This window comes from Anser brachyrhynchus (genome assembly GCF_964034855.1).
Source record: "Anser brachyrhynchus genome assembly, chromosome: 11".
NCBI classification, from domain to species: Eukaryota; Metazoa; Chordata; class Aves; order Anseriformes; family Anatidae; genus Anser; species Anser brachyrhynchus.
The window spans coordinates 12549347-12575212 of record NC_137706.1 but is presented as its reverse complement, the minus strand read 5'-3'; the positions used below and the strand labels follow the sequence as shown (position 1 = coordinate 12575212).

The window sequence follows — 25866 nt, the reverse complement described above, 5'->3', positions numbered from 1 at the left end:
CGTGGATTAGCGAAGCGGTGGCACTGGGGGGGGAGCAGCCGTAGCCCTTTAAGCTGCCCACCCTCTCCGGCGGCAGCTGGCTGCTATTTATACGCGGCGGCTGCGGGGCGGGCCCGGGAGCGGCGACAGCGGCGGGGAGGCCCGGGAGCGGGGAGGCCCGGGCGGAGGCTGCCATGACCACGGCTCTGTCCTCTACACCGGCCGGAGGGAGCCGCTCCGCCGGCCGCGGGGCTGCCTCCTCTCCGCTGAGCCCGACGAGGCTCAGCCGGCTGCAGGAGAAGGAGGAGCTGCGGCAGCTCAATGACCGCCTGGCCGCCTACATCGAGCGGGTGCGGGCGCTGGAGGCCGACAAGTCGGCGCTGCGGCAGAGGCTGGCCGAGCAGGAGGCTGGCAGCGGCCGGGAGCTGGGCTGCCTGCGGCTCCGCTACGAGGCGGAGCTGGCCGACGCCCGCCGGGCGCTGGACGATATCGCCATCGAGCGGGCCGCGCTGCAGGTGGAGCTGGGCAAGATCGGCGAGGAGCACCGGCAGCTGCACAGCAGGTCGGTGTCCGGCCGTCCCGCCGCTCCTGCCCGGCCCCGAGCGGGCCCTGCACCGTGGGGGTCTCCCCTGGGGCTGCCTCCATGCTTGGGGGTCTCCCGTGGGGTGAGGAGAAGGTGGTGCTGCTGCCTGCCGGGACCCGTGCCTCCGAGAGGGAGGGCTTGGTGGTAGTGAGACCCCAGAGGTGTGGAGTGGCATAGGTCTGGAGAAACCCTAATGTGTGTCCCTCAGGTGTGTGGTAGGGTTACTGCTGTGAGTGCCTTCTGCTCCAGGGCTGCTGGGATGCTTCACAGCTTCCTTGTAATGGGAATGAGGTCCCCCAGAATTTGGGATGCTGGAAGGCCTTCTGTGCGTAGCCCTGCTTGGAAGCAGAGTTGACTGGGTTGGTACTGCACTCTGTGTTTAATAAGCACTAAAGAAATGCTGGAAAGCATCTAGGAAGCTATAGTGGAAGGGGAGGTAAGTCATTGTATGGAGTCTGCTCACATCTCTTTTGAGCTTTGTAGTTCAGGCTCTACCTTCTCTCTGTATTTCCCTCTAGATGGTCCTATAAGCAGAGCAACTTACCTTGTACAGGCTGGTAATGCACAGATTGTCCTAGTGGCTCTTCCATTTTAATCTATGTGTTGCTGGGATGAACTGCCTGTCACTTCAGACTTAACAGTCTCATGAGCAGTGTATCCTGTGCCTGGAATCTCCTTGTTGTCTAGTCTCCCCAGGCCTGAAACAAGGGGATGGTCCAACATAAGTGTGATCAAAATATCTTGTAGGAGATGCGTAGTGAAGGGCAGGGAACAAACGTTAACACAGCAAACATCCTTTTTGGGTATATACAAGTATATATGGATATACACAAGTAACTAGCATTGCTAGTTACTTTAATGCCCTATTGTAATGCAAACTCAATTACAAACTTGAAGTAACTTGCATGTCCATAAACACACAATCTTGCTATGAGCTGTTATCATAGCACCTGTAGGCACTAACTTTTCCTTTTAACATTTATAGTATGAAACAAATAGTGGTTTCTACAGGCTCAGTAGGACTTAAGTAGCTGTTCTACTTGGAAATAAAACAGTGTTTTGCTCTAAGCAGTTTTCAGCTGCTTAGAAGTTATTGGTCTTGCCTCATTCATACTGTGTTTTAGCACATAATTTTTTTAATAAATCTAACCAACCACTGGATTGGACAGTGAGGAGAGAAGGCTAATGCCAGTTCTGAAATTTTTCTGCTGCTCTTTGTGTTTGTATAACACAGCAGCTTTGTTTATAAACCTTTACATTTGGTAGGTATGTAATTCTCTGGACAGACTTATTTCTTTAAAGTAACTAGGTTTTAAAGTGGTTAACTTTAAAACCCATGTGGAAGGATGCACAGCTCCTGCATTCTGGAAGGGCTAGACTGAAATTCTAATATTGAGTGCTTTTTATCTGGTCTAACTGCAAATGTCTCAGATGACTTGGAACAAACTAACTTGAGGGTATCATGCCCTTTATATATATCCTTTAAATAACCTGGAACTCTTATGGGATGGAATGTCACTAGATAACTTCCCAGCAGTGTTAACCATTGACTCCTTTTGATCACTAGTGGAGAGTTTTAAACCTTCAGCAACAATCAACTATGTTTGCATTCCATTTTTTTCTTGAACAGTTGTAACTGGAAGTAGGCCAAAGATGTTTTGGAAAGGGGAGTTGTGGTTAAGCATATCAGTTGGTTGAATTTAGAGACCGAGGAAGGTCAAAGCAAGAGCAGTAGCACTACAGATAAAGATGAGACTAATACTTCTTCATGAAGAAAGAAACTACTGTGTTTTGCTACTGAACCTAGCAAGCTGAAGCTAAGAGTGAATTTCTCAAGTGCTGTTAGTGTCCTCTAGTCTTAATGAGCTGAAGTGATTTGAATGTGCCTGGAGAATTTAAATAATTTCACTAAAAGCTCAGGTCAAGCATGTGACACCCTGATTTATAGGAAATGTGATAGTCAATGCCTCAGTTATCACTTTGCATCAAAGCTAGACTTTGGTAAATTGCTGTTATTAAAGATGAAATGACTCACTTCAGAGTTTTCTGGAAAAAAGTTGTGAGGAACGAATATAGGAAACCTGAAGTTGCCTGTCAAGACCTGTGTTAAGAAAGTGGGCTATCAAACAATAGATATAAAAAAACACTAATAGAGTTTCACTCTTGTGCATAGCTAGATGATTGCAAAAAAGATTACAGTAAGATGAAACAGTCAATACTATCAGTAAGTAGTTATTAATGTACATGTTAATATTGTAACCAATACTTACAATAAGTACAAGTACCAGCAGAGATCCCAAGTGGCTAATGTAATTAATACCTAGAAAAGAAAGAAAACTAAATACAAGGGGAAAACTACAACACAGTCTTTTGTTTGTTACTATAATAGTTACTCTTTTCCTAGACTTTCTCAGTAAAGAGTAAATACCCTCTACTAGCAAAAGATTTGTTTATGCATCATGGTCACAAAGTATAGAGACAATCAACAGATGTCTGAATAGCAGGCCTAGAAAAGGCCTCAAGAAAGAACCTGATCTAGCCCCTCACCCCCAGCCTGTGTTAGAACCAACCATACCTGCATTACTTCTAGCCAATGTTTGTGTAACCCTTTTCAAATTCCAGATGATGGAGATTCCAGAATCTCCCTAGGCATTGTACTTCACTTCTGAACTACTATTAGCTTACTCTCTAACATCTAACCCAAATATTTCTCCCTGCAATTTAAGCCTACAACTTCCTGCCTTTTCCACAACAGACATGGAAAACAGATTCCCTTCCTCTATGCAGCAGTCTTTACATACATAAAAGACTGTTATGTCTCCTGTCACTTTTCTCTTCTCTAGACTAAACAATTCTTTTTTCCAATATTTTCCTGTATTCCATGCTTTCTAGAGCCCATCACTCCTGTAGAATGACTTTGGACTCCCTCCAACTGGTCTGCTCAGTTATCAACTGGAAAACTCATTGTATGAATTATCACAACTTAGCCACTTGGCAGAACAAATTTTGCTAAAATAAAGTGAATTCTTTACTCCCTAAAATGTCAAATATGAGTTTTGAGGAGGAACTCGGACTCTGGATGTAGGTCAGGTAACTGGGTCTAAGTTGCCCAGGGTAACTGAGTGCTAGTATTAACCTGGTATTAGAGCAGTCTGGGAAATTGTCACCCCTTTATCCTCAAAGACAGGAACTCACTGTGGGCTCAGTACTTTACTGCTGTGATGCCAAATTTTTTTTAAAAAAACCTACCTTGGCCATCCAGAAGGTACCCAAAGGCTCTGTAATTGGGCATTTGCACAAGGTGATAGGAAGGAAATGGCCTTCTGAAGGCAAAGCTGCTCTCACCCCATAACTCTGCCAAGGCACGAAGGAAGGGAGAATTTGTAATTCTTCCTGAGGGGAAAGTTATTCTCAGAAGGAGGTTCTCCATGCTATGAGAGCAGGGTGGTCTGTGTGGAGACTTGTGTGGCAGGAGCTGGGGACTGGAGGAGGCAGCGGGGCTGAGAGGGCCTGCGTGCCAGGGCAGTGCCCTCAGGGGCCGGAACTCCTTCAGTGCTGTGAAGGGACCTTCCCCATCTGGTTTTCAGATGGGGGAAGCCCCCAGCAGCTGGAACTGCTTTTTGCCTTCAGCTGCAGAGGAGGGGGCACTCCACCACCATGTGTGACCAGCATCACCTGCCACCCTGCCTCAGGAAAGCAGGCCTTGAGCTGCTCGCATCTGGCCTGCGTGCCCTCAGGTGGTGTGGCGGCCTCCCTGTGGAGCAAACCCATCCCACAGGGGGTGGGCTGTGTGGGGCTCTCAGCCACAGCAAGGGTGTCCTGAGGTGGCAACAGGCACCTTGCCAGGAAGCTGGTGGCTGCCTTTGCTGCTGAAAGGAGGTTTTTGTGTCAGGAGTTCAGCAGTGCCACGTCAGTGCACTCCAGTGAATGCTGGCTTTGAATGTGACTAATCTGTCCCTGTGGAGAAAGGACCTGTCCTGTCCCTCCCTTCCTGATGGTAGTGCTGTGGAAAATAGCTGGATTCTGCATAGAGTTCACACACAATGAGTTGGAAAGTGGGTCAGAAATCTTTCTGGTTAAACAAATGATACTTCTCTGAGGGTCTAGTTTGTTCCTTAGCCTACCCTATGCTCTCAGCACAACTCCTAACCTTTCTTCTGATTTAGTTCAACTGCAAACCCCCATAAAGGTAAACACGCTGAAAGCAAATTTTTCTACCTCACCAACTGTAACTTATGAGTGTAAAACTTTCACTTGCAGGAATTCAAAGAAAGAAGCTGACTTAAACTTGGCACAGGCTCGTGTGAGAGACCTTGATGCTCAGCTGAATGCAAAGGAAGCTGACTTAGCAACAGCTTTGAATCAGAACAGAAGTTTGGAAAATGACCTTCGTGAATTAAAGGATCAAGTAGTCACTGTAAGACTTGTTCCTGGAATTTCAACTTTGCTGTTGCTCCTGAAGCTTTTGCTTGTCTTTTCCCAAACTAGTTAGTTGAGATTTAAACGTAAAAGCAGGCAAAGGCTGTCACCTATGACAATTACAGGTGGACAAAAAGATTTCTTCAAACTTGCTGAAAGCAAATGCTGCTAATAGTTGGTCCGTTAGAACTTCTGTCTGTTGTAAGTACTTTTAATTCTATTCCGTGACCATAGTCTGTAATGATTTTTGTTCTGATGATGAACTAAGTTGAAATGTGAACTGTTGTAGCCTCTGTAGCAAAGGGAGGATTTGGTGGACCCTGCTTTACTATGCTTAAATCTAGGTAGAACAAATAAGAACTGACTACTTCTTGTGGGTTCGTCTGCTGTTTGAGTTGCTACTCTATCAGTGTATTACAACACAGTATCTTCATGCTTTACCATGATTATTGAGCTACTTTAGGGTCTTTAAGATGAAAACTAGAGAAACCTTGTATCATTAAAGTGGAACAGTCCAGTACTGGCACCTTCTAAGAGTTTGTCAACATAGTAAAGCCATCGTTGGAATTTTCTCGTTGTGAAGTATCAGTCAAGTGGTATGGAAAATAAGGGAGAATTTTGGAGTACTTAGTAATGTGGAAGGGGAGAATGTGTATGGATGTTGCAATTGATTCATCAGAAACCTATTTTCTAGACTTGAAATAAAACAGTGGTTAAAAACTAGCTGGTGGGATGAAGGGCTGCGTACCTTCTTGGAAATCTGGTTTATGTAATGACTAATAGGGTTCTTTGTTGCAAACATGCTGGATCCCACTGAAATAGACGTTAAACTGTCAAATAAACTTCACTTAAGCAACATGTTTTTATAGCTGTAGGAATGAAGTTGAATAACCTGTAATAAGGTGGTCATCTTAGTTTGGAAGAGTGATCTCTTAATTTTGCTTATCCCTATGTCTTTCTCTTCTAGCTGAAGCTGTCACTGGAAGATGCCAAAAAGCATCTTCACAATGAAATGTTGAGAAGGGTGGACCTGGAAAATCACATGAAAACATTGCAGGAACAAATGACATTCCAGAAGCGCCTTCACGAAGACGTATGTTTTAGCTTATTAACAAGAATATATATTTTTAATTGTCCATGACCCCTGGATGCCCTTAAAAGCAATGTTAAGGTGTGTATTATCCTTAAAAAGGTAACTAGCTGAGTCAACCTATGACAGTCCATCAGCCAATAAAATCTACCTAACTAGGAAGACTTCAGGAAAGTATACGGCCTTATGTTAACTGGCATAGTACCAATAGATATCTGGAATATGAGAAAACTTTCTCAGGATGCACTTCTGAAGGTAACTACTAATGTACTACTTTGTGTAACTGAAAGTGCATATATTACAGTTGAAATAAATGGTTCCAGGTGTTTGCTAGAAGCCTAAAATAATAGAAATCAAACCTCTCTTAATAAGCAACTTATGTTCCCTACTTCCTTAATGGTTACCAAGCACCTTTGGTAAGTGTTGCATGAAAAGTCAGTACATGACATACAACTTTTAAAAAAAAAAAAAAGTGAATGCAAGCCAACCTCCTTCTGGAAGAAATCTCAGTGTGTGGTTTAAGTGATAAAACTCCAATTTCTCTAACCCAGCTGCTGTTAGTTCTTGAATAAAACAAGAATAGTTGAAGTAACATTGCTTAAAGAAGCTGAAGCATATGCACATGTGCTTCTCAGTTAAGAAAAGCAGATAAATTCATCTAGTTCAAAGAATTAGTCTCCAAATTAGACACAGATTACTGCATTTAGTAGTTTAAGCAATGTTGGCAACGAGGAAATCAAGCAACCCAGCACAGCTAGGGAGGTGGAAATACCTGACCTAATGGATAGATATTTTAGCTCCCAATTGATGAATATTTAAGCTCCAAATAAGATGAATGCAGACAATGACAAAACTGCTTCAGTACTGAATGACTTACTAAGCTGGTACAGTATATCCACAGTCTCAAATTGAACTGTTTTAGCTTGCTTATTCTCTGGAAAACTTTTTCCTCCTAGGAACTCAAGGAGACAAAAAGAGTCCATGAGAGCAGGATGGCAGAAATAGAGTCTGGCCGTCAGAGAGAATTTGAGAGTAAGCTCTCGGATGCTCTGCAGGGGCTCAGAAAACAGCATGAAGAACAAATTCAAGGATACAAAGAAGAGCTGGAAAGAACATTCAGTGCAAAAGTGAGTCTTTAAAAAAAAAAGCCAGTAAAGAAAATTCTCTGCACCTTAATATGATTAAATTTACACTACCATGTAACATAAATTTACATACCAAGTAACTGATGTAGCCCTCACATTTAGTGCAGAGCTTCTAGGTGTAAATGTGAAGAGTAATTAACTACAATTAGTGTGGAATTTCAAAAGCGTCAAATTTTACAGTAGAACTTAGTGCCACCAACACTTAGTACAATCTTTTTCCTCATATTAGTCTTGCATTCAGGTAAAATTAATACTTTTCTTATACTGTTGTAGGTAAGATCCCAGGGGTTTCTGGGTTGGTTGCAGTGTACCATATTGGTATGCTAAGCTGTCTTTAATATTTAGTGCAGAATCACATGATTCACTCCTCTCAAGCAGATGTGTTTATTGCTTCATAGTTCTTTTGGGTTTCTCTATGCTCCAACTTTCTCCACATACCAACTTAGTGAATTTACTTGTACAATTCTGTCCAGGTCTCTACTGGAAAACCTTGTATTTCTTGTATGAATATACTTTATTTCACTGCATGTTTTTTTCCTTTCTTGGAAGAATGACTTCTCTTCAAGATTGACTTGCTCTAGAAGTAGCTCACTGATGCAGGAACTGTTCAGTAACAGATCTTTTGGGGAAGAACAATAGTTCTCTAAGCATACCTAGTATCCTCTAGCTTCATGCTTTGACAAGCAGTTTCCAAGCATTCTCCATTATTCTTCTGGAGAATCAGTTTACTTCGTATCTATCCTTCAGTTATAAATGTATGAAGACCTTGTATTTTAAGCCAGCACCGCTCCCTACCTGATTATTGCTGACTTCTGACATGAATGTCAAACTCATGTAAACCTCCCTGAAAAGCTTTCTGGCCTAGACCTTATTGGTATCTGCACACTTAAGTAAAACATAACTATTTCCAGATGTAACAGCTGGAAATCACTTGGTTTTCCTTCCTTATTTAAAATACATGGTCATAAGCAACTCATTACTAACAGTGACTTATCCATAGGTGGAGAATGCCCAGCTTTCTGCAGCAAGAAATAGTGACTTTGCCAATGCTGCTCGGGAGGAGCTAATGGAAACAAAGATGAGAGTTGATACTCTGACATCTCAAGTTAATCAATATCAAAGCCAGGTACTATCTTCACTTGTATATCCTTAAATACCCAATTCAAACTAATGTGCTTTCTTCTCTAAATTTCAGTTAGAATTTAACTGATTTTTTTCTCTCAATTTTAGAATGCTGCTTTGGAGAGCAAAATAAGGGAGCTACAGGAGGCGCTGGATTATGATCGTGATCTACATCGAAGGCGTATGGCTGAAAAAGAGAAAGAAATGGCACAAGCCCAGCAGCAGGTACAAGCACAGTTGGAAGAATATGAGCATCTCTTAGATGTGAAACTGGCACTAGATCTGGAAATAAATGCCTACAGGAAGATGCTGGAAGGAGAGGAACAGAGGTAGGCTATGACAAGATCCTCAGATGAGGGCTTGCTCCACCCATGATCTCTGCACTAACAGTATATTCTTCAGAATGTGGAAGAGACAAGAAACAAATACTAAATGTGCAATTAGTACCACAATTCTGGTCTTTAAGTATAACTAGTAGATAAATGGTGTTTATATCCCACATCTACCATACAATATACTAAGACGAAATAACTTGACAAACCCAACTGAAAGTTTAAAGGTCCGTTAGACATCCTTGCCTAGAATCAAACTTTTTCAAAGCTTTGTGCTAAATCTCAGAGCTATATCAACGAGTGTTCAAACCTAAACCAGCTTTTCTTTCTCCCTTGTCCATCAGAGTTAGGTGCTGTCATTTCTACTTGGGTATTGAATTTTGGAAAACCGTTAGGGCACACAGTTTATAGGGGTACAGTTGTTCTGTGCGGGTTTTAATCTGTACCTAGTTAGCTCAGAAGTCTATTTAGCAATTGAAGCATCAATGTTTTAGGCTGTGTGCATGAGTGAAGCTGGAAAATCATATTAGCTCCCAGTTATCCAGACACAGTTTGAGAACAGTGTGAACTCTCAGTACATGCTAAGAAGGGTCAAAAACTTAAACAACTTCCACTAAAAAACAACTTCCACTAAAAAGTGTCTGTAGAGACTTTAAATGAATTGCAATTGGGAATCATTTCTTATCAATATAAGCTTGCTCGGAACTCTAGGTTTGGGGCTGTGTTCCAAACTTAATAAGCTACTTACTAAGTTACTCTTGCCAGTAAAAATAAAATCTTTTATTTAAGACTTCACGGAAACCTTGAATGTAAGAAGCTGTTAGACTTGGTTATTCTGGGAAGAGCAAGGAGGAATAAGCATGTTAGATATTCTAGTGAATGTTATCTGACTCCTTTCTAGGCTAAAGCTGTCACCTAGTCCATCTTCACGCAGCACTGCAACTCAAGCAACAAGTCAAGAGCGACGGTTCCTGCATGGGAAAAAAAGGAAAATAAAAGCCAAAAAGAGAGAACATAGTCCTGGATTTAAGACTGTTCAGCATGCTTCATCTTCAGGAAACATATCTATTGAAGAAATTGATGCAGATGGGAAATTTGTCAGGCTTAAAAACAACTCTGATGCGGTAGGCACTTGTACTTGTTCAATTCTACACTGCCTTGACTACCAAGTATAACTGCTTGTGAATTGATTTGTGCCTTGGTGAGAGATGGCAATAGGGAAGGATGATGAGATGGGAGAAAAGTACTGTCAAACTACTTAAGGGAAGGCTTTCTAAGTCTTTCTTCGACTAACCTGGTTAATGTCAAGAGAAGAGCAACTGGTCCTGCAGGTGTCCTGTTCAGAGCTGTTTGGGAGATGCTCTTGCAGGAGGTGCACTGGCTTCCATGATAGAGAAGCCCACCATCAGGTATTTCTCATTAGGCTCAGGGTAGCAGTATTGGAAGTACTACGTAACCTTGGTAAATTAAATAAGGTTTTAGTAAACTGGATGACAGCTTGCTGCTTAAAAATGCTTACAGCAGATAAAAGGCTAGCATCTAATCAATGTAGAGAGGGCTTCTCTAATCAGATAATTCAACTAGTTTTGTCTGCAAATAAGAATCATTAGAATTAATCATCAGAGCTTCAGAACTTGTGACTGGAAGCTTAAGCACTTACGTCAGCCTGAGTTACCTTAAACTTTCACAGATCACTATGTATATTATAGCTTATACTTATATACATATGGTCTGACTTAAAGATGGGTGTGACCAACTTGATTTACCAGAATCTCCCTGGTAAGAACATGATCTTTCTTAAACAGAAGGCAAGAATAGATATGCCTAAACTTGTGGGATTAAGATTAACCCTAAGAAAATACTGGGAGAATTCACTGGAAACTTGAAGGCAGCCTCAAAATTGATTCTTCCACACTACAGGAGAGGGACTAAATGACCATGAAGCTGGAAAGCACCTTGCACTTGTATGGTGTTGTGTTGGTCTGTAATGCTGAGAGAAATTTCTTATCCCACAGGATCAGCCACTACATGGATGGGTGTTGAGAAGACATCTTGAAAGTGTGTCAGATGTAACATACAAATTCCCTTCACGGTTCACTCTTCAGGCAGGCCAAGTAGTTACGGTAGGTAGTGGTTTCATAAAACTTAAAGACCCTTGTTCTCATTAGGTTAGATGGCAATGGAGAATTGTGTAGTAAGAGAAACTAAATTACTACCTGATTTTCCTGATCCTGCTGTAAGTGCCTAAAGAACAAAAATCCTTATTTTATGTGGAGAGAAAGATGAGAAAATCCTTATAAGAACTTGATCTGGAGTTCAGTTTCTATTACTGGGCATCTTTGGTATTAGAGTACTTGAAGTTTTATATGTTCTGAGTTCTAATTCAACTACAAATAAAAATCTTCAGAAGCTCACTTTGAACTTGTTGCAGATCTGGGGTGCAGCTGCTGGTGTAAGCCCAGGTCCTAGTGATCTGGTCTGGAATTCTCAGAAGTCTTGGGGAAGTGGGTATAATATTGGTGTTACTCTTGTCACAGATGAAGGTGAGGTAAGTGAGTTTCTAGCTTCTTCTGTCCTAATACAAAACTTGTTTGCCTTAACACTTGAGTGTTTAACGCTTGAGTGTTCTTGGTGGTGACTCAATTGTATTGCAGGAACTAGCAGAGAGGAAGTTAATGCATGTACCTAGAGAAGAAAGTGGTGAGCAAGATGATGAGTATGAAGAAGTAACTGAAAGTGAAATGGAGCTTCCATCTCAGGTAAGCTGCCTGAAACTTAAATGCATGCTTTCAAAAGAATTATTCAACGGCCAATCACTTTTCATTACACGAAAATACTTCCCCAAGTACCATCCATATGCTACAACTGTACCATTTTTCTTGATGTCAGACCAAAAGAAGAAGAAAAAAGAAATGTTGTTTGGTTTCATGATAGTGGTTCCTGTGAGCATCCTTTAGCAGGTGAGATCAGTGAGAATCATGCTTGTCATCTCAGCTTGCTTCATTGGTAGTGCTTCAGTCTCTTGTCCCATGTAGGGTGTAGCTTGCATGGCTTTGCATCGCAAGTGGAATTGATATTTTGCTTATTATTAGTTGAATATGATCAAATAGTGTTAGCTGTCTGGCATCTAATTACTGAAACAATGAAGAATACTCTCTTTAATGTCTGTTTCATCTAAACATTTGACTGAGTAAGCTTGCAAGCTGTTATCCCAAGAACAGAACGCAAATACTAACTAGAAATACCTTATTTTTGTGGGATGAAGTGACTTCTCTGATACTTAAGAGCAAGTCCAGGCACTGTTTTAAGTGTGCAACTTAAATTCACACTGAAGAAAGCTAGTACTTCCATTCAAAAGTATGAGAATGCTGAGGTTAAAGTTCTTGGTATGTTGACTGGCTAAGCTCCTCTTAAACTCAAGCATGAGTTTGAGGCATTTCAGTGTCAACTTGGTTCCAGAAATCATTCTTATTTTTCTGTGTGAAATAAGTATCTCAACCTTGTTTCTGTCTTAAATACCCCCTTCAATACTTCCAAGTGGTACTGAAGTACAGATGCAGATCATGCTAACAGAATTAACACAGATCAATAGAATGAGCATGTTTTGGCTTCCATACACCTAGAACCTTTTGGCTATAACTTGCATGTTGCAATGCCTTGTAAAAGACTCTATGGCCTCTCTAAATGGCTTTTGACTGATCAGAGTCTGAAGTTCAGCATCTTGAATGCTTCTAATGCATTTTGATACTGTTACACTGGTCTTTTAATTGCCGAAGTGTGCTGAAGGGCTTTAAATTGATCATAACTGAAAAAATATAGGCTGTATCTTACTTGAGTTGATTTTCTTGACTTGAAACAGTGTAGGCTCCTTCCTTAGTGTAGGCTAAGGACCGAAGTAAAGAGAATGTCCAGCTAAATATTCATTCTTTGCCTCCTGCTGACACAGCCTGTTGAGTTACCACAGATATTGCTAAAAATGATCCCACACACCTGCAAGGAGGACTGATATCTACTGCAGCAGGTCTTAGAGCCACCGTTTCCTCTGTGCCTTCATAATATGTATACCTGTCTAAAAATAACTTGGAAGTACACTTTCTTCAGAGCAATAGTATTCTGAGATCTCATAACAGGCAGTTGTTTACTACTTAATTCTCTCCTTGTCCTTCTTTAGAACAGAAAAGCTGGGTAAATATCTATTACTATAATATCCTCTGGCTTAGTGTTTACAGGTATCAAAGACCCCTGACTACATTCTTGTAATATTTCCAGTCCTGAACTGTGAAGGAGGGTATGATCATGTTTACTAGGTTATTGAATAATGTTCTACAATGCTGTTCTGGCTTTTAATATGCAGTATAAACAAAAATGGCTGAAGCTGTATCAGTGGAAACTAGGTTTTAAAGAGACTTACTGCTACAAGCTTCATCTTCAAATTAGGGCCTCTCTTTCAGTATTTTAAAGACTTTAATTGGCTAATAACATGCTTGTTCTGCAGTCGATGGAAAGAAAAAGCAACACTTTTCTTTACATCTCTAATCTGCTGTTTTATCAGCAATGTTACAATCAGGTTGTATGCCACTTATGGTAAGAATCCCTTCTAATACTCCTATTCATATATTAATGTCCTTTCCATCTGCTGAATTACTATCAGAGTTGTGTCACTAGTATACCTATGCTTCTGTCTCACAGGTAATATTGAAATAATAGTAGCTTAGTCCAAAAAAAGTTAACTTCTTGCAGGTAGCAAAATGATGTAAAGAATGCTTTGCTTTAAGGAAGGCTTTTCCATATTTTTTGCTTCTGCTCTTATTCTAACTAGAGTAGTGGGAATTTGCATGCTGGTTAAGTTTTGATGCCTCAGAACTGGGGTACTAATAGCTTAATAGCTTTTCATTAAAGAAGGTATTGCATGGACTCAAACTCTTAAACTTATTTTCCTTCCCGCTGACCATCTAGTGTAGTTAAGATGCTGCCATTCTTGAAAACCTGTTTTGCTTGTTAATTAGTAATTAAATCTACAAAGTATTATTAAAAAATAGGTAAGATGTCTTTAGCCAGCAATAAATAGTAAGTATGCATGCTCATTAGCCTAATGTCTTGTTTTATTTCGGCAGCAAAATGAGGATCCTAGCTGTTCTATCATGTAATATGGACGCAGATGATCACTTGAAAACTTCTCAATCTCCAGCGACATTGCAGACTTGTGTTTTGATATCTTCTGCAATATCTGAAACTCACTTGGAATTTGAATCTCCCATCTGACCTCTCTGTAAGAAACATCGTCCATAACATGAAACTTTCTACCGTCTGATAACTGTACCCTGTCTTGGATTCACTGATATAAAGAGCAGTAGAATACAAGCTCTGTATGAAGTTGTTATTCCACTCTAACACAAGGATCTGGTCCCTGTGACCTGCTGAAACACAGGAGGGTGCAGTTTACAAAACTGTTAGATGCATGTCCTAGAAAGATGATAAATAACTGAGAATGAGCATGAGGCTGCCTCAGCTTTCTCAGTATTCTGACATGGTGTTTCTCCAAAGGCAATTTCTGTTTCAAGTCTGGGTGGGAAACTACATGGGCCAGATCACACTACAGTGTGGGCTTTCAGCAAGTCCAAACTTGGCTGAAGTGAAACGTTCACCTGAAGAGTGGTGAGTGTCTGAAATGTTTCCTGCTCAGATCCTGATGTTGAGATGTCTAGATCACTTGCTAGAGGACTTCCTAGGGCTTAAAAAAAAAGGAATCAAACACAAGTTGTGGAATGTTCCTCTCATTGATTAAATGTACTGTTTCTGTATTCTAGTACATAGAAATTACCAATGTCAGTATTTGATCTTTCTGGATGCAGTATATCACAGCATAGCTTTTAGTTCTGATTTGCTGGAACCTTAACTTGGACAGATATATCCTGCAAATGTGAAACATTCCAACAGAAGGTACTGTAACTAGCAATATTAGCACTCTCTCCAAAAGGTCCCAAAATGTCAGCCTTCTAAGGGGCTAGGGAAAAAAACAGATGCTGAAATATTAAAAAAAAACAAAACAAAACACAAATGTTTACAGCAAAAGGTGCATCAAAAAGACCTGCTCTTAGTGTCCCTATATGCTAAATGTCTGACTCAAGGGCAGTCTGCAGGTCTGATTTGTATGTCTAATGGGGGAGCTGAGGTAATACTATGTATTGGCCAGTATGTAATTTGTTTAATAGCTTTGTGGCCCACCTGAAGGCTGACCCACAACCTTTGCTGGCTATGTAGTCAGCCTGTATTCAATTACTTCTAGTTTCTTTTTTCTAAAATGCTTACCTGCTGGCTATATGGTGAAGAAAGGGCCTTGATGAGCCATGCAAAGTCTAGCTTTCTTCTTGTTAAGAGGATGAGCAACTGACACTGCTGATCTCCCCAAATGCTGATTTCTGGCTGCATCTGTTACCTTGCTAAAATATTAAATTCTGAATTTTAAGATCCAGTCTATATTTGGATAGTTATTAATGTGAGGCTTTCCTTATACTGGCTTAATGCTCTTAATTTAAGCTATTTAAAAAAGTCTGGTTTTGAGACATCAAAACTACTGCTGATTTAATGCATTTTAGCAGATTTGAACTTTTGTTGTACTTTAAGGCCCATACAGAAATAAATGCTGTTCTTTGCTATATTTATTATGTTAAACTTTTACTATTAAAGAGTTTTCATGTACAAATATGGCAGTCCAAGACTAATTTACAAGTAAAATAATAAAACTGGCTTTTAGCGTTATTTGAGTGGCTCAAAACTCTGAAGCATTACATGTCCCTGCATGGCTTGAAGAAACTTTCAGTGGTATACCCTACTGTCCTGTTTACACTTATCACTCACTTTTCCAAGTAAAGCTGACCTGTGATGAATTTAAGAGTATTAAGTATTTCAAATGAGAGGACTTCTCTTAAAAGAACAAGCAAAAATCAGTATGAAGTGACAACCCTGAAATGCTTGAACTACTGTACAGGTCTTGATGTAAATAGCTGTGGTAGATCAAGCTACTACAGTGACTGTTCTTTTTCTTCTCCCCTGGCTATTGCTTACCTACCTAAGCAAAGTGTAGGTGCCTAACCCTGGCTCACAACAACTTTGCTTCTTGGTGCTGGTACCTAAAATCTTTTCTCTTCTTTCAAAGTATGCACGTACTTTAGCAATAGCCCTTCTACTGCTACAACCCAGAAGCACAAGTATAGCAACTGTAGACTGAGTTGTCTGGCATTTATCTAATAAGCTGTGAATCTCAAATACTTAAATGTTTGACAGTTGTTCCACACTTTGTATTCAGAACACCATAGCTACTTTAATTCAAGAACTAGGTCAGGGCAAGTTACTTTCTGTACTGCTGCTTTAATAACTACTACCTATTCACCCCTGAAGTTAGGAAAGGCCTAATAAATTTCCTTTGTATGAGCAGGTCCAGAATCAGAGCTGTTGTGCCCTAATTAATTAGCAGGCTGTAGACAAAGTTACAAAGACTAGCCCTCTACCTTTCTTGTGAGGATTGTGCAAGCCAAGGCTGAAGACAGTAGAAAAAGGAAAACATGGTTTTGACAGCAGGTTAGAGGCTATTTATGCTGCTTACAGGGAAAAGTTACTGCACCTGTGGCACACACTAAATTCTTACCTCTCCCGGGAATACTGTCTCTACTGGATTGTAGATCCAAGTAGAGATCCAAGTAGCACTTGATATACTGAAGCTGCATTCAATCCAGTTTGCCCATAAAGATTTTGATTCCCTTCTCATTGCTCTCTCTTCTGTCTTGTTCAGAGAGTAATTGGCAAAAGTTCACATTCCTCTGGGGGTGATGACTGTTTTTAGTCATTACTACAGCCATACTTACTGAGCAAAGATGGAAAAGGCTAACACAAAACCACACTATCCATCTTCATTTTGATAGTACTTAAGCCTGAGTCTGTCTGTCTTTCATTTTGAGGCCTTTCTTATATGTTTTAGTTATAGCATTTGTTTTTTCCTTTCTACTACTTCTCCATTCCTTCCAAATAAATAAATAAACAAAAGCAGAAGTGTTAGTGACTTTTCATTTGTTTGTAACAGGTACTAATGATACTCACCCATTTATCTCAGTGGAGGTCTATGCAAGCTCTGTGGCGCTAGGATCAGTTCGCGCTTAGTTCAAAGGAATTTTTCTCATTCTCCTGCTATAAGAAAATTTTAATGGACATTATGAATGTCATTCAATCAGTGACAAGAGAGAAAGATTATTAAAACTGCAGTGGCCAAGGTGTCATGAAACTAATAGTTTGGCTTTTTTCATGCATTTTTAATGTAGCATTGTTTTTTTCACTGAAATTTTATTTACATAGCAAGAGTGACCCTCTAGTTCAGAAACAAATACCAGAACTATAGGAACAGAAGTGGCAACCACTGTTCTTATCCCACAGAAATATTTATTAAGTTTGGTCAGCAAAGTATAGGAACTTTTAATTCTGAGAACTTGTACTTAGTACAACAACATCGTAATATTGACAACAATCACTTTGCCTTTTGTCAACATACAATGTGAAATGTGGATTAACTTGTTCACAATAAATTACAGTGTGATTGATGAAAAGAGCTCAATGACATCAGTAACTTAGGAACTGGTTACAGTTAGCTTCACTTACAGTATTTTTTAAAATGGTTTTCAATAGTAAAATCATTGCAACTGAAGATTTAAAAAAAAAACCAAAATACATACAATAATAGCAAAGAAATGCAGTTTTGGAGCAACAGTGAGCTACCAGTAAACACCTCATACAGTGATCTTCAAGGCACAAAGCAAAAAAACTGGGTATGGGTTTTTTTGCAGGTTGATGGAGTCAGGGAAGGTAAAGGTTTTTTTGAATATAAAATAAATACATTTTAAAAAGACGCATACAAAAGTCAGTAAGTCAGTCATATAGCAAGGCTTTCACAGAATGCCACACTGACAGCACATTTGTGAATCCATTTCAGTCATGAAATCATGTTCACAGCTTGAATGACACAATCACTGAGGCAAGGGTACCATCACTTCAACATAATTAATGGGGAAGAAGCCAGACTCTCCATTTAACATCCCTTCATACCAATTCTCATCGATCTGATTGGTCAAAGTTATGATGTCCCCTTCCTTAAACCCAAGTTCGCCTTCATTTTCTGGTTCAAAGTCATAGAGAGCTTGGCAGCAAGGCTGATCCATGTGCGCTGAAGAACCTGCCCCAGTGACAGAAAAAAACAAACAAACAAACATTAGAAGAGCTTCATAGCATCCCACTAGCCACTAAACATGAAAATAATAGGTCAAAACATAGCTGTCTTTTTTTTGTCCCCCCAAACAGTTTTACCATTGCTTTTACCAATTAACATCTGGTCCTTCTACACATAATACTAGTGATTACTGTTTTAAAGCATAATTCTGTTCCTCCTTCAAGTTCAGATGCTACTTGATTTCTGCTCCTAGTTGCATTCCCTTTGCAAAGGATAAACAAAACTAATAGTTCAAGTAATTGCGGTTGTCAAAACTAGTGTGGTCTCTTTGGAGCAGTGGCCAGAGGAACTGAAAGGGTAGGATGTGTGGAAGTGGAAAAGTCAACAGGAGAAGTGACAAATAATCATTTAAACTTACTGCACTGCAGCACACTGCCACTGCAGGAATACCTCTCAGAGGGCAGGGGCTCCATCTGTCCTACACACACACACACACGCTAACAGCCTGGAGGCAGCCAACTGGATTTCCACGCACCTGTGCATTTGCAGGAGCAAGGCCTCCAGCTGCTCCTGCATTAGGACTTCCACCCTCACCTTGCTTGAGCAGTGACGATCATTTCTGGGTTACTGCTCCCTGAGTCTGTGTGTTCAAATCTTTTGCTATACATGTCCTTCATCTGAACTAGAGTGACAGTAATGTTAGTAATGGTGGTGGCTGTCAAACTATCTTACAGACGAAAACAAACAGCAACCCTACCGATACAGCACCCGGCTGTTCGCTCATGTCCTACTATAATGATCTTCATACCAAGTTACGCTTAAAATATTAATGTTACCATATGTAAACACAGTAGTAAGTACATATATTTACAGGAAAACAAATATAAATTAAAGTAGAAAACAATCACCATTAGCAAAATAAATTACCTTATCAATACAGCTGTCTTTTTAAAGATTCTCACACAGAGGTGGTTGACTGGCTTGGATCTCTAGTATAGATACCTATATGTAACATATTCCTTCAATCATACTTATGAATAATAGCTTATTCTAATAAAATGTAATCCCATGTTCAAATTGTAAAGCTCAGCTCTGTGGGGAAGGACTAGCCAGAGGTTCAACAGATGCTCAGCCGTAACAGATTTTTAATAGTACATGCAGCATATTGAAGTAAAATTCTGCTAAGTTGTAGTATGTTTATAAATGAAGAATAGGGAAAAAGACTTCATGCTGCTACCACGTACACAGCAGCAAAACACCTTACAGCATGACAAACAACTCTTCAATCTTCCAGTGCTTCAATTAAAGCAGTTAAACCCCTGAAGTTATTCTGCTTGTCTCATTTGCAACATTTCCACAACTGAAATATTTTGTCTTAGCTCTCTCTCCAAGCTATCACACAGGCTGATCACGTAGTTAGCCCAAAGAGTAATTTTTGTTTGGGCAAATATGCACCCAACGATAATGCAATACAGATAAAATAGCTGAGATGTTAAAAATGAATGCTGTACTTTTTAATCTGCAAATCATGGTAACGTGTAGGCAACTACTGAAAAGTAATTGTTTTGATATTTTCTAGCAACAGGGATCAAAAATCTTTTAGGAAACGAGGTGACAAAACAATGATTCTGGTGATCAGTAGATGAGGATGGGTGAGAGCATCTTTTTAATTGACAAATATATAAACACGAGTAATATTTGGTGTTACAACTGGGAAGTGGGAATTAATTTTCTGTTTTGTGGATACGTTCCATCCTTTAGAAATAAAGGCTCTTTTCTATTGTTATAACAATGGGAGAGAACTGTCAACACAAAGAGTCCCTTCAGCCAGCCTCCCTGGGATATTGCTGTAACAAAGCTGGACTATTTCTCTGCCCGTGGAAGGCATGGGGTAACAACAAAGTTTAACAAGAACAAACTGAATTATGGCTACTCTAATTCAATGGGCCAGGCAAAAGCTTGGTTCTGGGCATATTTTTGCTGAAACAGTCCATGCACAGAAAAGAAGATGAGACACAGTTTTACAACAAAAATGGACTGACTGCATTCAAAAATAGCTGAGTTATTTTCAGAGTCTTTGCCAAGGTAGAACTGATACCAACTCACTAGAACTGTCAACAGCAGAAGGCAGTGCTCTGAATAATTGACAAAGTTCCTAGCCTTCACCAGCTGCTCCGAGGGGACTAATTTACTATTGCAAGCCAGTTAATTTCTGACAGTAAGGTACCTGATATGAGATGGATCACATTTGGTTCATTTTAAGCTCCAAAGAGCTGAACAGTGTCTGGCAGCCTGGAAAGATTTTAAAATAATGGTCACAGCCAGTACAACCGCTTTCACTCCAGGCTGTAGGATCAGTCAAAGACTTCATTAGAGTCAGGCAGCTGCTGCTACTGTACAGCCCGATGAGACAAAGCTTCCCTGACAAAGGTGATGGGGGCAGCACTGCCTGACAGTCTGCAACACACACTGCTTAACATCACAGAATTGGTGACATGACTCCAGCCTTTTCCTGTCTATTAAACACTTGCACGTCTTCTACTGTTGCAGAGATTTAAGCTAAAGAAGTACAACCTTTTCTTCCTGCAAGCAGGTTTTATGTTAATTTGCCACACTATGCCCACCTCTTTAATTTCTGCCATTGTGAAGCTAAATTGCCACACTTCATTGTCACATATTCAAAGATGACTTGTCATAGCCTCTACATCACTTAAACCTTGACAGCACAAATGGAACAACCACCAGAAAGCAGGTTAAGCATCAGCTGTCTGTGACTTCTCAAGCGTTACAGGATGAAACCAGGACACTCGATGTTTTTTGTTGTTGTTCTGTTTCCAAAGGGAGTTACTGCCCATTCCTGAACCTACTCTTAATCTTCTATACCACAATGTATACATATGGTTGCAGAATTATACTTTAATAATCACAAACTGGAAGCTTGCTAAGTTAATTAGCCCAAGTATCCCTCACAGCTGAAGTGTGTAAACATTTAGATGCTTGTGTTAAACTGCAGCACGTGGCAACCAGACCCAATTAGTTCATATCATAGTCAAACCTGACAAACAAAAAGAATGAAAGGCATGATGTAACACAGCATTTAAGAGTTTTAAGATGAACCAGATGATGATGATGCTTATAGCTTCAGCTGATTAATGAGGATAACAATAAATTAGAACAAAAATACAGATTTGTTATCTGTGCTTAATCGAAGTAGCTAAATAATGTACAACATTAAAAAGATGTTTCTGTGATTCTAGCCCTGCAAATGTATGCAAGTCATTAGTACTACATAATCCCCATGTGTCAGGAACTGTACAAAGGAAAATACCATTCCTGCTCCAAGAAGCTGATGCTTAACCTATAAAGTTATGGTGAAACACAGGAAAAGCCATTTCAACACTCAAAACTGGACTGTGGTAGTTGTGCTGAATTATCACAGCTTACTTTGAACTGCCCTGTTGATTTCCATGGGCTCACTGAATGCTAAGATACTACTTACATTTAGTGACAGCATCAGGGAAATTAAAGCTCTACATTTTGATAGAGCCAATGTGTAAACGGGGAAAATTAAGCAAGGAAGTGCTTGTGTAGGATGAAAAAGGTTTCTAAGCGAAAGAAGAAAGCGATCGTGATGCTATCCCTCTATCACTTGGAGACCTTAAAACATTTACCAGTGTTTTGCTTAGAGCCACCTGGTTTGCATTTCTAAAGCACAAACCATAAATCAAATCTGTTTCATGATTTTAAACAGGAACAGGGAGGTTTTCCCATTTACAAGCAAGGCATATTCGCTCCACTATAATTCCGCAGAAATTCATATAGGTAACTTTTGAGTATTGAACAGGAAGAACAAAGAAAACAAACAATGATTTTATTTCTTATTGTACCTGCTCAGGAGGTAAGCACAGCATCCACAACTATACCTTCTTCAGGAGGAAAAAAAATTACAGATGTTCTAAGTACTATATGTGTCTTTCTGATATTATTCACAACATTAATCATAGCAACTGTTACTGATTTTTTCCTATCCCTCCTCTTTATCTCTTTCATGGTTATGTTTTCTTTTCCATTCTGATAGTACTGAGCGAGCCAAGCAGTAAGTGAAAACCTATCATTTAATGATATGCAAGCAGCTGATGCAGTAGTCAATGAATGGAAGTGGCTCACTCCTTCCCTATCTTAGTAAGCAGTAGTCATTTATTTTTCAGTTCATTCACTGAATTTTAGCTTATTAAAACCACCTTTTTTTTTTTTTCTTTAAGTAGGCTGGAAACAACCTTGAGAAGTCATCTAACCTGTCTTTTGCCTAAAGGCTGGACCTTTAAAGGACATCTTAGATCACTCCCGTCATGATTATAAACCACTATAAGGTGTGTACTGCTTTATCTCTGTTTTGACATACTAGTTAATGTACAAATGCTGAATCTAAGTCTCCTGTCTCCACTGCACATGTAAAGCAGAAAAAAGCCTATATAACTTGACAAGTAATTGATAGGGGACTAGTAATTTTATACTGGATTCTTAATAAAGGTTGCCTTGTTTTTGCTGCTTTCATCCAGATGTGCTGTGAAAATAACTAGAAACTTAAGGATTTATGCATTGCTGCACACATTTCCAGTGCTTTGAATGAAATGTGTGCTTGCACCATGTCTTAAGAACCAGTGGTCTGAATTGAGAGGAACGTGCAAGAAAGGAGTTATCTCCCTCAATCCCATGTTCAACAGCAACACAAAATTACTGCCTTGTTATTCGGGCAGCATGGGGAGCTTCACTAACATACCTTCAAGTACCCTGAAGCACAAAAGAAACAAAACGAGGGACAGGATCTTACTGGGTGGATTTATGCTGCCAATCTATTGCAATCCCCTTCGGTATGGATTGTGTAATAGCCTTATTTTATACCAGAGTGCAAGAAAATTAAAGACTCTAGAAGGAACATGAAGTTACAGCTCTAAGCTTTATTCTTTCACCTTTAGTTCTCTTCTTTCTCTCCCAATAACCTTTAAAAAGAAGAAAGACTGGAAGGAAGAGGAAGCCAGAGAGTTACAAACAAGAAAAAAAGAAAAAAGAAAAAGTCTTCAGAAAAAGATCCTAGATCTCATGCCAAATAGAGAAGGAAACTTTAGGCTCACTGCCTCCTCTTTATTTTCCTTACAAATAATGTTTATGGAAAAAACCTGGCTTTTTCATGCTCTTTTCTTTGCATATGATTGTCTTTTGTGTTTTGTTATTGGTCTCTCATCACTCGCTGTAGGCACAAAGGAGATAAGGAAAAAAAGTATTCATGAGATAAAGAAAAGTATGAGATGAGAAAAAGTTATTTCAGTGAGTAGTAACCTTAATAATTATTACCATTCCCACAACTTTCAAGGGCTTTCATCAGTTGTTCCTTTTGTGTGTGTATGTGGAATCGGGATCTAACCACAAGAAGGGATCCTACTCCCACAGTAATGGGTACCTGAAAACTTCAGTTCAAAAATGCACGCTCTTTGGCATGTATTTTAGGGGAATGAATGGCCATTAAAGTAAAATATATTAATAAAAAATAAAATTAGTAAGGCTGGGAGTAATCTTTCTGAATTTTACGTGGTTAACAGTCAAGATCCTGTGCTGATCCTTTATAGTCTAGTAGACTGTGGAGAGAAATTAGCATCTGGAGATGTTCCATACAGTGATGTAACACACCCACCTTAGGCATCTGTCTTTTCAAGACATGAACTGCTTTCTGCAACTGACTCTCCCTCTCTCTCCTCCCACCCTCAGTGGCAATACAGAGAACCTAAAAGACCAAGGAGAATGCCACACCTAAATTTCAGATGGTGAAAGATTGCTGAGAGGAAACCTGCTTCACAATTCCATTTCCAAATCTGGGAAACAAATGGGAGGCAAATACATGGATACCGATGCCTCATGAATCCATCATTCTCACAGTACAAGCAACAATCTGGTAAAACACCCACCAACACATTAATTCTGTGGCCACAGGCTTACCTGATGATTTTATGGAAGAGCTATATGCAATCCCATTGTGCTGCTGATTATCACCAATTTCCAGGGTTGCAGTTATTACAGGCTTTGGCTTAAATTCACGTTTAGGCCGACTAGATGCTACATTTATTCTAGAACATAGAGAAGAGTGGCAAAAGATTTACTTGAAGGAACAAATACTTATGAAGTTTCCATCTAGAGTCTGTGCTTTTTCATTTGAAAAGTGGGAAAAAACACTCCTGCTGTGTGTTTTTTTTTTAGTTGGTTTTTTTTTTGTTTGTTTGCTTATTTTATTATTTATTTATTTTGGGGGGGTGTCATATGTATTATTCGCTTAAAACTGCTCAATTCTAATGCAATATTTGAATTTCAGCAAGTCCTTATTTAATGCTGTGGTCCTGCTGACAGAGGCATAAAGCTTAACAGCCTAAGTCTGAGAAGTGCTGAGCATCCACAGCTGCCACTGAGTTCAGCAGAAGTTCCAGGAATGAGCTATCTGGAAAGCTCTACTGTACATGACATATGCAGAAACCCAGCCAGGACAGAGGCCCAGGGACTGCATCTCAAACAGTGCCTTTTTTATTAGAAAAAATGGGAAACAACCATTTGGTCAGCAAAACTGTCTTAGTACCTCTTGCTATATGCACGTGTGGCCCAGCTGAGAGCCTCATCTCACTGGCCCTCTGCCTTTTGGGGCAGGGTACACAGGCACAGCTGCTCCTATGTGATACTCACAGCCACCACTTCAACCCAAATAAAAAGCCCCACATAGTAACCCAGATTCTGTGACTGTAATGTTAGGCTACACTACAGTGGTCCACAAATCATTTAGGTCTCCTGTTTTCTGTTTGTTCTCAGGGTGACTTACACCAAATTAATGACAGCAGCATTTTTTTCTATTAGTATGACACAAAGTATTTGGGCCTTTCACAAGTACATTCACCACAGTCGTATCCCTAGCCAGCTGGCAATTCCCTTACTTTGCTGCGGAGTTTTGTTATACCCCATAATCTCAGTGAAAACATGCCAACTTCTCAGCAGTCTCCCAAACACAGTTCAGAAAGTATGCAAGTTTAAGTAAACCTACAAACAAATGGAGGCTGTCCTGATTAACCTCCGCAGATGTGAGCGAGGGATTCTGCACACACTCAAAGCTTTCTGGGCAGATCTTGCGGTACATTAAAGGCTCACAGTGCAGCAAGAAGTTGCCAGGTGGCAATGGTTTAAAGCAATGAAGTCCAGTAAAGCACACCAAGCGCGCATCTGTGAGGTGGTGCTACAAGACCTGTTGCTTCAGCGACGTTTCACGTTCATGAACCTGAGCTGCAAAAGAGGTTCAACATTTTCTCATGGGTTCAGCCTTACCGGTTTTGCAGCTTGCTCTGCAGATCCTCCAGAATTTCTGTGGATTGTTTATGGTAATCTAGCGCTGCTTCTACAAACACAGCCAACTGGCTAACTTGTTCTACCTGAAATATAGAGAGGAAAATAGTTTTAAGGAGCCTGCAGTACATTCAGCTGAAAGATAAACAAACACTTCATTCAAAACAGACCTGGTATCTCAAAAGACAATGATACCTTGTGGGACTATTGAAAAAGAGCATATGTGATTCTATCAAAGAAATTGCCAGTTGGAACCTGAACAAAACTGAGGTGTAACTTCTAGTTCACTAACTCAGGGCTGGGTCCTTGAGTCATTTCCTTTCACAATGTGCAAATCCCTTTTGCTTTCAACTTCCAAGCCAGCTGTCTGTCAACACCCAAGCCTGAACCAGTTAGAGGACATGACCCCTTAGCAGGTGAAAGTGGGGCTTTTCTAATCAGTGATGTTAGGAGAAATTACATTGTGACAACTCTTGTGACTCAGCCCCATTAGCGTTTATTAGTGATGTTTACAAACTGCAGTTCTGAAATTGTCTGGAGTTACCTCACTAGATGGCAGCATTTTATAAACCAATAAATGAAACGTGATTTACCTACTATTACCCAAACCTATT

At 40.0% G+C, this 25866-nt stretch overlaps 3 protein-coding genes across 5 annotated transcripts in view; 1 reads left to right on the top strand and 2 right to left on the bottom strand.

Moving 5' to 3' along the window:
• The window catches only part of ADAMTSL3 (ADAMTS like 3), a 199796-nt gene extending 198629 nt beyond the window's left edge, over positions 1–1167 (bottom strand). Inside the window, exon 1 of the mRNA XM_080607168.1 lies at positions 1107–1167. Within this exon, the coding sequence (XP_080463294.1) occupies positions 1107–1152 (46 nt within the window). The 5' untranslated portion in view covers positions 1153–1167. The remainder of the gene's footprint in view (positions 1–1106) is intronic.
• On the top strand, positions 96–17377 carry LOC308200818 (lamin-B3-like). Of its 2 annotated transcripts, XM_080607177.1 has the most exons (12): positions 96–541; positions 4823–4979; positions 5949–6074; positions 7028–7198; positions 8217–8342; positions 8447–8667; positions 9572–9794; positions 10686–10793; positions 11102–11218; positions 11325–11429; positions 11560–11630; positions 13785–17377. In XM_080607177.1, the coding sequence occupies exons 1-11, from the start codon at positions 174–176 to the stop codon at positions 11599–11601; spliced, it is 1764 nt and encodes a 587-aa protein (XP_080463303.1). In that variant the 5' UTR covers positions 96–173; the 3' UTR covers positions 11602–11630; positions 13785–17377. The 2 variants fall into 2 exon arrangements, with proteins under 2 accessions (XP_080463303.1, XP_080463304.1); XM_080607178.1 differs by lacking the exon at positions 11560–11630.
• SH3GL3 (SH3 domain containing GRB2 like 3, endophilin A3) overlaps positions 17081–25866 on the bottom strand; it is a 53271-nt gene continuing 44485 nt past the window's right edge. For both annotated transcript variants that reach the window (XM_080607186.1, XM_080607185.1), the window contains exons 7-9: positions 25235–25338; positions 23873–24000; positions 17081–17887 (exon numbers count right to left, since the gene is read on the bottom strand). In XM_080607186.1, the coding sequence (XP_080463312.1) occupies positions 17682–17887; positions 23873–24000; positions 25235–25338 (438 nt within the window). In that variant the 3' untranslated portion in view covers positions 17081–17681. The remainder of the gene's footprint in view (positions 17888–23872; positions 24001–25234; positions 25339–25866) is intronic.

Excerpts from the sequence above, each read along its gene's own strand:
- LOC308200818 (XM_080607177.1), top strand. The coding sequence starts at position 174 with ATGACCACGGCTCTGTCCTCTACACCGGCCGGAGGGAGCCGCTCCGCC. Across the intron at positions 542-4,822 it reads CACCGGCAGCTGCACAGCAG|GAATTCAAAGAAAGAAGCTG; the intron begins GTCGGTGTCCGG and ends TTTCACTTGCAG. Across the intron at positions 11,430-11,559 it reads AAATGGAGCTTCCATCTCAG|ACCAAAAGAAGAAGAAAAAA; the intron begins GTAAGCTGCCTG and ends TCTTGATGTCAG.